Raw genomic sequence first — 12,791 nt, 5'->3', positions numbered from 1 at the left:
CTTATGACGGTCTGATATGATGGGTGAGGTCACATGAGATTCGCAGTGAGCTAGTAAGATGCATACAGAACTGGCATGGAAGATTTTTTTCTGATTGGAGATCTGTGACCAGTGATGTTCTGCAGGGATCAATGCTGGGACCCCTGTTGTTTCTAGTAAATATAAATGATTTGGAGAAGAATGTAGGTGGCCTGTTTATAAAGGTTATGGATGACACAAAGATTGGAAAGAGCTACAAATAGTGAGGAGGAATGTCAGAGGAAACAGCAGGACATAGGTAGGCTAGAAACTTGGGTGGAGAAATTGCAGATGAAATGTAATCTAGACAAATGCAAACTGATGCATTTTGAAAGGTCGAATGCAGGAGTGAAGTATTCTGTAAATGGCAGAACCCTTAGTATTAACATACAGTGGGATTTCAGCAAACAGGTCCACATTTCTCTGAAAGTGGCAACACAAGTGGACAAGGTGTTCAAGAAGGTCTATGCTATGCTTGCTTTCATCAGTTGGGGCAGAGAGTATAAAAGTTGGCAAGTTGCAGCTGTATAGAACTTTTAGGCCATATTTGGAATATTGTGTACAATTCTGGTTGTCATTCCACGAGAAGGATGTGGAGGCTTTGGAATGTACAGAAAAGGTTTACAAGGATGTTGCCTGGTTTGGAGGGTATTAACTATAAGCAGAGATTGGACAAACTTAGTTCATTTTCACTTGAATATCCGAGGCTGAGGGTTGACTTGGTAGAAGTTAACAAAATTATGAGGGGTGTGATTAGAATGGATAGTCCGAGTCTTTTTTTTTTCCTCCCCAAGGGAGCCATGTCAATTACTAGGGGACGTAGATTAACAGTTACAGGGGAAACGTTTAGAGAGATATGAGAGGCAGGTGTTTATACAGAGGGTGGCAAGTGCACTGCCACAAGAAGTAGTGGAAGTGGATACAATAATAACTTATAAGAGGCACCTTGACGGGTATATGAGTAGGCAGGGGATAGAGGGATGTCGATCGCAGGTTATTTGATTAGAAAGACATCATGTATTGACACAGGCTTCGTGGGCCATAGGACCAATTCCTGTTGTGACAGTGCAGTCACAACAGGAATTTTCTCTTGATGTTTCTGCTTCCTGGATTGGTGAAGTGCATGTAAGAATTGGTGTCTGAATTTGTCTTTTTGTCAAGGGGTGTGTTCGTGGGATTTACTGTATTTAGTTTAGATTTGATTCCCTACAGTACGGAAACAGGTCCTTTGGCCCAACAAGTCCACACCAACCCTCTGAAGAGTAACCCACCCAGACCCATTCCCCTACCCTACATTTACTAATGCACCTAACACTCTGGGCAATTTAGCGTGGCCAATTCACCTGACCTGCACATCTTTCGGTTGTGGGAGGAAACCAGAGCACCCGGAGGAAACCCATGCAAACACAGGGAGAATGTGCAAATTCCACACAGACAGTCGCCCGAGGTGGGAATCGAACCTGGGTCCCTGACACTGTGAGGCTGCAGTGCTAACTGCTGAGCCACGGTGTCGCCCATAATTGTATTGGAACAGTTAATATACTGTATCTATTATTTGCTTAAGTTTTTTTCCAATGGTTAAGTTATTTTAAATTCCTCTTTCTTTTGTTTATATTTTAACTATAATGTTTAAATAAATTGTGTTGCTGACTGTCAAGTAGTTTAACCAGTCACATCACATCAGCAACATGTACTTAACATCTTTTTTTTGTTTTAAAGTTAGGGTCTAGGCTACCTTAAAATATATTGAGGGGTTCTGGTCTGGCCTATAGCAAATTGGGGGCTCTTGACAGGATCAAAATCTATGATTCCAAGTTGGGTTTTGGATTGTTGGACTCAAAAGCAGCAAGTGGTAGGTGTGAGTATCTTTTGTTTCGGGTGTTGAATTCAGTTGGTTTCAACAGGATGTGCCTTGTGTAGTACCGGCTCTTTTGCTCACTAAGATTTTTCTAGAGGTAGAAGAAGTGATTTTGGGAGTTTTCCAAAAAGTGAGCAAGGTAAAGCTGTAATAATTGGCAGACAAGCAGGAGGTGGGGTTGCTGTTGTCTGAGAGAAAAGGGAAGTAGTTGCACCAATAGCGCAACATTTAAAATTGCTGGAAATGCCATCAGAATCTTTGGAAATGGCTGGAATTCAATTGCTAATGAAACAGCTTGAACATGAAAAGAAAATGAAACAGTTTGAATTAAGATTAAAAGCAGAGGAAAAAAAAAGGAATGGAAGGCCTGAGCAGAAGGAAAGCAGAAGAAGAGTTTGAACTTCAGAAGTTGGCAGTTAAGAGAGGGAAGTCAATGTAAAAAGGGCAGAAGTGAAGGCAGAAGTTAGGCTTAATGAGAAGAATAGTCATGACAAGCAAACCGATCATAGCCAAAGGCTTGGTGGGGATCTGTTTAAGTATGTCCAAGCATTGCCTAAATTCAGTGAGAAGGGTGTAGAAACTTTTTTCATTTCATTTGAGAAACTGGCTAAACAAATGAAGTGGCTGTTGACCAATTGGATATTGTTGATCCAAACAAAGCTGGTAGGTGGAGCTAGTGAGGTATTTGCATCAAAAAAGGTATCTGTGGAGTATGAGGAGGTGAAGAAAGCCATCTTAAGTGCATATGCGCTAGTGCCAGAAGCCTACAAAGTTTTGGGTATCTAAGGAAAGACCTGGTCAAACACACATGAGTTTGAAAGCATCAAAGTAATTATGTTAGGTGGATAAGGGCATTGAAAATAGACCAAATGTATGATGCTCTTAGATGATTATTTTGGATTAGATTAAAAATTCACTTCCTGAAGTAGTGAGAACTTGCGGAAGAGCAGAGAGTTAAAATAGTAACATTAGTGACTGAAATGGCAGATGATTATGATTTGGTTCATAAATCAAAGTTTAGCTTCCAAAATCAATTCAATCTGTGAGGGATAGAAATTGGAGAAAAGAGAAATCTTCCGGTGTTAAGGGAAAGGAGATCTCATTGAAGATAGTAAAGGTGGTGTACCATAGAGTAAAAGGGAAACCCCCGAGGGGGAAAGAGAAGTAAACAGGCTCCGGTGTTTTCACTGCCATAAAGTGGACACATGAAGTCGCAATGTTGGTGGTTTGGTAAAAGCACTGGGAAGACCGAGATGGTAAACAGGATAAGCTAGTGAATTTTGTTGAAGTGGTAAAGAAAAATACAATGGAAGCTAAAACGCTGTAGTAGAATATATAACCAGGGTTGGTGGAGAATGAAGTGTCAGATCTTCTCACACCATTTATTTACAATGGGTAATGTTTACTTGCAAATGCCAGGAGGAGCAGGTGAAGAAAGTACAATTTTAAGAGATACGAGTGCATGTCAATCTTTGATATTGGGAGAGGAGAAGATATGTAATTCAGAAGTTGTATTGTTGGAAAAGAAATGGTCATCGAATGCATGGTGAGATGAGTAGTGCTCCATTATGTAAAGTGAGTTTTGTGAAAAATGAAATGCTGGTAGGAGTTCTGGAGGATCTCTTGGCTCCAGGAATACAGTTTGTCCTTAGTAATGATCACAGGTGGGAATGCTGCCTACTGTGGTTGAAAAAGTAATGGAAAACGAGGCCACTGAGGTATTACAGGAAGTATGTCTTGGAATTTTTCCTGACTCTGATAAACAGATCACAAAGCTTCCATGTTGAAGCGGGAGGAGAAATCTAAGAGTGAAGATAAGTTGAAGTACAATTTATCACAGATCTTGTTGAGGGCTTATAGTCAAGACTATCTAAAGGACTGGGATAAAGGAATTCCATTAGTTTTACAATTAAGGATATACCAAATGAATCTACCAAATTCAGTCCATTTCAATTAGTTTTTGAGCATGAGGTGAGAGGACCACTGAAATTAATTAAGGAGAAATTGGTGAGTCGGAATTCAGAGACCGCATATTTGGACTGTGTGCCAAATTTGAGGGAAAGATTAAATAGAGCAGGTGAGTTAGTTTGACTGCATTTAAAAGTAGCAGAGCAGGTGATGAAACAGAAAGCAGACAAGAAATCAAAACTTCACAATTTTGCTAGTGGAGATAGTGTTACTTCCAGTGATAGGTGAACCTTTAAAAGCAAGATTTAGTGGACCTTATCAAATTGAAAGGAGATTGAGTAAGGTGAGGTATTTGATAAGATAGTCACATGACACATTCTGAGGTTTCTTTCAATCTGACAATGTTCATGGGAAGGAAATCAAAAGGAGAATGTATCACTGGTTACAATGCAGAGTGAAGAACCAAGTTCAGAGGATTCTGAATTGGGCATTCCTCAAATTAACTTTGGCAATCAGGAAGTTTTCAAAAATTGGGATAAATTATTGCGTCACCGTCCACGCAAACTCAAAATTAGCTGAAAGAGTTATTACTATCACACAGGCAGATTGGTGGAATAAGCTGGGAGGTACTAATCTAATTATACATAATGTAGGTATAGGAAATGCTGTTCCAGTTCAGCAACATTCTTATACATTTAACTCTCTAAACTTGGCACAGGTTCAAAAAGAGATTGACTGCATACTCAAAGACCACACAATCAAAGCGAGTTGCAGTGACTGGAGTTCACTCATCGTAAGATGCTGAAACCATATGATACCTGACGATCATGTTTGGACTATTGCAAAGTCAATGCAGTTACAAAGTTTGATTCATACCCTGGGACAAGCAACTTATGTTTCTAAGTTGGATTAATCAGAAGATGCTGGCAGGTACATTTATCCGAAAGAGCGAAGACAATTTCTGCTTTTGGCTTTCGTGACACCGAACTTCCACCCTTGAACCCTCCAATTGCAATTTCAAGGACCACAGTTTCCCCACCACGTGATCAACAATGCCTTCCAGCTCATCATCTTAATTTCCCACACCTCTGCTCTTGAACACAACCCCTCCAACTGCACTGGACCCTCTCAGACACCTCCTTCCCCTTCCTGGACCTCTCCGTCTTCATCTCCGCCAACCAACTCAATGCGGACATCTATTTCAACCCCACCTCCTCCTCTCACCCCTCCATGCCCGTAAAAACACAATCCCTTACTCCCAATTCCTCCACCTCTGCTGTTTCTGCTCAAGGAGGAGCAGTTCAACTGCAGGACATCTCAGATGGCATCCTACTTGAAGGACCACAATTTCCCCTCCCATGTGATTAACAATGATCTCCAGCACATCTTCTCTACTTCCCGCACCTCCACCCTTGAACTCCAGCCCTCCAACCGCAACAAAGAGAGAACCCTCACCTTGCACCCCACTAATGTCCGGAAACAGCGCATTATTCTCCGCCATTTGAGGCCTGCGACCAATGGTGTGCCACAAGGATTGGTGCTGGGTCCACTGTTATTTGTCAATTATATAAATGATTTGGATATGAACAGAACCCGACCTATGACTATCACATCCCACCTGCCTCTACCTATCACCTTCCCAGCTACCTTACCCTGACCCCCTTCCTCTTATTTATCTCTCAACCCCCTTTCTCTCTTTTTCCACCTCTCTTTCCCACCCCCCCACCACCACCACCAAATTCCTGATGAAGGGCTTGTGCCCAAAATGCGACTTTCCTGCTCTTTGGATGTTGCCTGACCGTCTGTGCTTTTCCAATGCCACACTTTTCAATTATACCAATTTAAAGTCATACCATCTAGTATGAAGAATGTGCCAGCCACATTTCAAAGAGTAACCAATCAAGTTATTTCTGGATTAACCAATTGTGTGGTGTACATTGATGACCTGGTGATTTTTTAGTCACACATGAACAGAACATTTGCAGTTTTTTTTTTGGAATAGTTCAGTCAACATTTTGGAGACAAGCTTGGTGGTCCACCTGGCTAAGAGTGAATTCGCAAAAAGCCCAAGCCACATTCCTGGACGTGGACAAGTGGCCCCATGGGATGTGAAAATAAAAGTTCCGTGCCATTGACAAAGGGATTGAGTAGGTTTTATTGTAAGTTCGGACCAAATTTTAGCTGTATGGTTGCACCACTGACTACTTTATTGATGTGCAGAAAATTTCAGTGAACAGTGGATTGTCAGAAGCCATTTGACAGCTGTGTTAACCACTGCCCAGTGTTAGACACACCTAATTATGTGAAGCCATTCAAGGCAGTTATCGATGCGAGTGACGTGGGTGTTGGTGCTGTACTCTTACAGGATGCTTGCAGGATGATGATAAGATGGAACGACCTATTGGAGTATTTTTTTCAGAAAATTGAATACTCACCAACAGAAATATTCCATGATTAAGTAGGAAATCTTGAACTTGGTTTTGGCGTTACAACATTTCAACATTTATGTTGCAGGTAATGTGTCTGAGACAATTGTATATACTAACTATATATGCAGATCATAACCCGCTAAAGGTTTTGGAGAAATTGAAGGACAGAAATTCCAGACTGTTTTGATAGAGCTTATTATTACAGCCATTCAATTTTAAAATTACAGGGCAACCCACATATCCATGGAATCGTTTTCCATGGTTTTAGTTACCCACGGTTTACCGCAGCCCAAACGTATTGCAAGTAACCTTCCATTTAAATGAATGGGTTCTCACCTATCCACGGTTTTGGGCTAGCACGGTAGATCTTGGAATGGATCCCCACATGCACTGGGGGACAACTGTATACATGTGGCAGGATGAAAAAACATAATTGCCAATGCATTTGTCACGGCTTTGATGAAGAAAGGCAGAAGCATTCGTTGGTGGGAGTATGTGGACTGAAATAAAATATAGTATTGAATTTTTGCATGCTTAGAGTCAAGGTAATATTCATTTATTGTAATGTACCAGTAGGATAAAACTAAGGGTTTTAAAAATGAATTTGTTGATTTTTTGCATATTGACAAGTTTTTTTTTAAGGACGGAGGTGTAACAGTGCTGTCATTTTAAACGTTAATTTTGTCCTGGGTTTTTTTGAGAGTTCTTAAGGTAGAGGTGCTGAACTAGATACTTGATGATGACTTAAGCAAACATCTCATGAGGCATTTAGAGTTTTAGCTCTGTCAGATCCAGATTTCTGGATTTTGTTTTTTTCAGGAACATTAGAAGCTGTTTCAGATCTCAAAAAGAGTTTGAAGCTTCATAGAATCCCTACAGTGTGGAAACAGCCCATTTGGCCTAACAAGCCCTCACTGGACCACCGAAGAGTATCCCATCCAGACACATTCCCCTAATCTATTACTCCTTATTTCAGCTAACTAAAACATCTAACCTACACATCCCTTACCACTATGGGTAATTTAGCATGGCTAGCCTAACCAGCACCTCTTTGTGACTGTGGGAGGAAACCGGAACACATGGAGGAAACCCACGAAGATGCTGGGAGAATGTGCAGACTCCACACAGACAGTTGTCCAAGAGTGGAATCGAACCTGGGTCTCTGGTGCTATGAGGCAGCAGTGCTTACTGCTGAGCCACCGTGCCACCCTCCAATGAACGTCTCTTGGCTGCTACACATTCTGAATTTTCTCTTGACGTTACTTCCTCCTGGATTGGAGAATTGCATATATGAATCGGTGTCTGAATTTGCCTTTTTGCAAAGGATTGTGTTTATGCAATGTTATTATATTGGAACAGTTAATTAATGATAGATACTGTATCTATTATTCAGTTAAGTTTTCCAACAGTAGTTATTTTAAATTCCTCTTTTATTTGTTTATATTTAAACTCTAACTTTTAAATAAATTGTGTTGCTTAATGGTGAGCAGTTTGACCAATTGCATTACTTCTGGAATACGCACTCCACATGTATCTTTAAAATAAAAAAAAGTTAGGATCCAAGCTGCCCTCTTAAAATATTTTGAGGGGGTCTGGTCTATCCATAACACTATGCTGTATTGTTCTTTGCTTTAGGATGCTTTATTACATTTTAAGGTGCAATATACATAGTTGCTTACAGAATAGTTGCTAACACCTTTAAGAAGTATAACTACTTAACTCATTTTCATGAGACTTGTAGACAGATGACATTGACATAACAGTATACCTCTATCTACCTTCAAATTCATATATGCCATTTATTGGAAGAAACTCAGGACACAGCACAGATCTTTTGAACACCGGGAAGTTGTTATTTGGATTTGTTGATTTTTTTTTTAACAAAAGGTAGGTGCATTTAACTGTTGGTGGGCTTGGTATCAGATTTTTTTGTTTTGAAGAAACCCTCAAATTATACCTTTCTTCTAACAATTGCACAAATTATGGAGTAAGAAAATAGGCTTCTCAAACTTGGTGGTCAACTTAGGATGCTATAATAGGATCCATGGTTTGAGGTGTGTGTAGGATGTTACACTCAAAAAGAATGGAACTGTGGGCATCGTCTTTCCCATATGTTGCATTGAGGATCTCTATGCTGCTGCAATGGGTGCCTTTCATGTGAAATAGATTTACCAAAAGATGCTACCAAGCCTAGTACCAGCTCTGGGATCAGACTCTCTGCCAAGGGAGCTAAGTAAAGGTTTTAGAAGCAGACGGGGATACAGGAGGACAAGACTGGACTGATGAACACACTTGCTGTCGACTTTCAAACATTTGCCAGAGTACATGTTTCTATATCACCTCTTTTTAATTGATACTTGCTGAAAAAATAACCCCAACAGACCAGGAGTGTTGGAAAGCATGACGAAATCTGGAAGAAAAAAACGTTGTTATCACATAGGGATAACAAGCAAGATTCAATCAGGTTTGCGAACTCTAAATTTGCAGGACAATAAAATTAAAACAGTCAACGATCCTCAAAATTGCTTATGTTCTTGACCAGACTTTAAGAATAACACATCAGGCACCAAGTTTTTAACTTAAACAGAAATGAACAATTTATTATTTGTACGATAAATTTAGTAGAATAAAGCTAAACAAATTAATCTAATCCAGGTCTTTGATTTGAATCCAGTCTTTTCTTTGACCATAACCGCTACGCTTTCTCTCAAACAGTTAAGGGATAAAGTAAAAAATTAATAAAACTTGTAACTGGCCAGTTCAATGACCATTTTAATGATATGTATCAGATCTTTATGAAATCCTTGAGCAATTCTTGTATTACATGCAAATGAGATTGTATCTGCTTGAAATTGGAAGTCACTGGTCAATGCAAACAGCTACCGGCAGGTCCTGGAGAAGAATCCACATCGAAACATTGACTTCTCCACCTCCTGATGCTGCCTGGCTTGCTATGTTCTTCCAGCCTCCTGTATGTCTACTTTGGATTCCAGCATCTGCAGTTTTCTTTGGCTCTGAGGAATATTTGCCTCTGTTATAAACTAGGATTCTTTTCTGAGAACATTCAATAATTCTTCAACAGAGTACTAAACTAGAAGGTAAACTCAACACTTTTCCCAGGCGAGAAGCTTCTGAGTACCTAGCCTTCAGCTCAAAATACCTAATCAAATCCAGTTCAATGTATGGTTTCTCTCTCTTTCTTTTCATGCATCCTCTTCATGTGTCCTCTGTAGTTAGGTAGCCATCAGTGGCATTGCCTTAATTAATCAGTGTACCACTTAATGAGCTGCTCATCCTTGAACATAACAAATCATGGTGCTGAAATGTCTGCAGTGTTCTGAAAACAATAATTAACTTGCAGTTATCTTTCCAAGCCAATTTCCATGTGCAAACATCAGTTTTTTTTTTAAGTTTGCTGTTCAAAATTCAATTCTAAACTTAAGTAATAGATCCAAACCCAAAAAATTAGAAAAAGAGAAAAGCAATGTGACTGCAGCTGTTAGTTATTTTTTTCAAAACGAATGCCCAGAATGAGCTATATTGGGCATGGTTGTCACTGGCATTTGGGTCAGAGGTAATATTTGTGGATTGTCCAGAGCTGAAAGCGTTGAAGAGAAGTGTACCACTTTCCTGAAGATAGGATCTGTGTAACTTGGTTTGAGGGGAACTTTGTTGTCGGTTGAGAATTTGTGGTTTAAATTTTGAAGAAAAGAAAATTGAATTGTATATGAAGAGGACCACATATTTTGGAAGTCTGTGACTGAAAGTGGTATCATAGAAACTCAATAAATCTGAGCAATCCATGTTTGTATCTGCAATTTAGTATGTAATTTATAATTATTGTGTGACTTGTTATTTCATGTTTAGTTTATATTATTTTTGGCTAATAATTAAAGGCTATGAAAAGATGCAACCCTATCCACTGATTTTTCATTGCACTGTGATAAAATTGTTTCTTTTGATATCTTCATTGACTGTGATTCAAAAATTCACTGATCCTTTTAACTTTATGTAAAATTCTAAAAATGAATGGGTGCAAATGAAACTATAACTATGATTTAGATATTGTCATTTAAATTTTGTTCAAATGAAATTGGTGCTTGAGCACAACAGTTCTGAAAATGTATGTCCTATTTTTCAGGGGTCTTGCAGTTACACTGCTGTTTGGAAAAATAAATTCCGAGAAATATCTTGAAAGGTGTGAGCATTCTTTCCTTCCTGCAGCACCAACTGCTCTCCCCAGAGTAAGTGGACTGACTTAGACTAGGTTTGATGTTGCAGATGATTTAGCCTGTCGTTAGTTCAAACACACTCAATCTGATGGCATGATATGCACTGAGATCTCACCTTGGAATTAAACATGAGATCAAGGCTATGAATGTTTTTCTTTAGTCCTGGACAGTTACCAGGGAAAGTTGAGAGCAGGGCTGAACAAAAGTTTGGAGTAGTGACCAAAAATGGTAGTTTTAGTCACACAAATACTTACATGAATAAATTTTCACTGAACAAGTTTTGGGTGCCTGATGAGTAGTCTGGCAATGTAAAGACAATGGAGGAAGTTGTGTGCATTGGAGGTTAGGACTGATTGTGTATCATCAATATTCATATGAAAACTGAAGCTGTTTTTGGATGATGTTACTGATGGCCAACTTGTGGTTGAAAAATAGGCAGGAGCATTCTTGTATTTTAAATATAACTGTGTATAAATGGAGAGATAAACCATTACAGGCAATACATTGATGAGTAAATAAAAATAGAACCAGAAACAGTGCAACCTCATTAGGTTTGATGAGAGAGGTATTAGAGGAGGAAGTGGCACTGAATTATGTCAAAGATGACAGACAGGCCAAGGAGGGATAGTTTACCTTTGTAGTCACTTGGATGTCATTTGTGACAGAGCCATTTCAGGATCACAGCTGGGAAGCCTTGAGTTGGGGAATTCAGCAGGGAGTTCTGGGAAAGGTGAGCAGTAATTTCTTGACAGAGCTTTAACCTTTACAAATGGCAGGGAAACAAATTTCTGTGATTTTTTTTGTTTAGTTGGTATTATGTTTTGATTCTCAAACTATTCTGTTCAGGCTTTAGAAGAAATGAAACGTGAAAGTAGACAAATAAAGATTGACAGGCGATTGACTGGTTCCAGTATAATTGATGAACCTCTACAGCAGGTGAGTAGCAAAGAAACAAAACATCCTTTTTGTTTATTGTTTGAGTATGACACTGCCTCATTATACTCCTTCATATACACCTCTATTGAACAATTAATTGCACTCTAAAGTGACAATTTTAACTTTAAACCTCAGGAAGCATAAAAACAAAACAAAAGTAACATTGTGCTCCTGTTGTAAAAAGTTTTTGGTTGAATGCAACAGGAGTAGCCTGTCAAATCAAAGTTTTCCTTTTCTAAATAAAAGCAAAACACCGTGGATGCTGGAAATCTGAAAGAAACACTTAATTCTGCAGAAACTCAGCAGTTCTGGCAGCATTTGTGGCGACGTTCTGTTAATGTTTTGAGTCCAGTATTTAACTGTTTCTCTCTCTCAAGTTGCTGCTTGACCTGCAAAAAAGTTCTACACTTAGGTTTGTTTGAAGTTTTTCTTCTGCTGATTAAGGTCTATGTTTGACTACATTGAATCAATGTGCTGCACAAAGATTTCACACAATTTTAAAAATTATGTACATTTTTCTGAATGTGGACATTGCAAGCATTTATTGCCCATCCTTAGTTACCTTTATCACAAATAAAATTTTGGTGTTTCCTATTATTTGCCTGTGACCAATAAATTTATGTGAATGTATCTCTTCAATCCTTAGTGCTTGGCTGAATTTTAATAACTCAGCAGTAAGCTTTTGTGTATTTCAAGTAAAAGTTTATTTTATTTCACTCACCTTTGCTTGGAAGCTTGTCTAAATGTGATTTCTCACTCACGGACTTGACTTGCCGTCCCTACCTCTCTCTCTCAAAACTTTAGATTCTGGTGAAGATAGGCAAAAAATATAATTCTTTTTGCTATACCATTGCAGTCCTGCTGTTTCTCATTTGAGTTGCTGTTCAGCGATCGTGAAAACCTTGCAAAACCAGAGGTTTCTCAGTAACTGTGAAGATTCTAAAGTTGATTTTTCCAGAGTTGGATTTTTTTTTCAGTGAACTTAATGGTGGAGCAGGTTACAAGAAAGACTTTCTCTTCTTTTCAAGATATCACAGTTAGATCCTTTTGACTTCCAAGCTGACTGCAGTAGTTTGATGACTGGGTGAACTCTCTCGATTGCTAATATTGCTTACACCAGGGAGCAAAGATCGCTGCCTTATCATGTGACCTCATGAAGTGTCAAGTCACTGTCTAAATACTGTTGTGCTAATTCAACAAAGAATCTAGCACTGGCTCCCTCCGCCTGGCACTGCCCCACCCATTAAGGTATCAATTAACCGAAGAGGGAACAAGAAACTCTCCCTGCCCTGCTCTATTCCACCCCCACCCAACACCAACTCCTTTGTGCGCCCACACCCTCTCCCTCACTCCTCCTTACTTTACTTCCTCTCCTCTGCTCAGCCCCCCCATTCCTCATTCTCCCCCCCA

General features: G+C 39.3%; 1 protein-coding gene across 1 annotated transcript in view; it reads left to right on the top strand.

The window, feature by feature from the left end:
• snx13 (sorting nexin 13) overlaps nt 1–12,791 on the top strand; it is a 190,173-nt gene that overhangs the window by 55,641 nt on the left and 121,741 nt on the right. Inside the window, exons 3-5 of the mRNA XM_043690995.1 lie at nt 10,355–10,457; nt 11,292–11,486; nt 12,238–12,305. Of these exons, the coding sequence (XP_043546930.1) occupies nt 10,355–10,457; nt 11,292–11,486; nt 12,238–12,305 (366 nt within the window). The remainder of the gene's footprint in view (nt 1–10,354; nt 10,458–11,291; nt 11,487–12,237; nt 12,306–12,791) is intronic.

This window comes from Chiloscyllium plagiosum, chromosome 5 (assembly GCF_004010195.1).
Source record: "Chiloscyllium plagiosum isolate BGI_BamShark_2017 chromosome 5, ASM401019v2, whole genome shotgun sequence".
Classification (NCBI taxonomy): Eukaryota; Metazoa; Chordata; class Chondrichthyes; order Orectolobiformes; family Hemiscylliidae; genus Chiloscyllium; species Chiloscyllium plagiosum.
The sequence above is the reverse complement of the archived record's forward strand: the minus strand, read 5'-3'. Positions and strand labels throughout refer to the sequence as shown.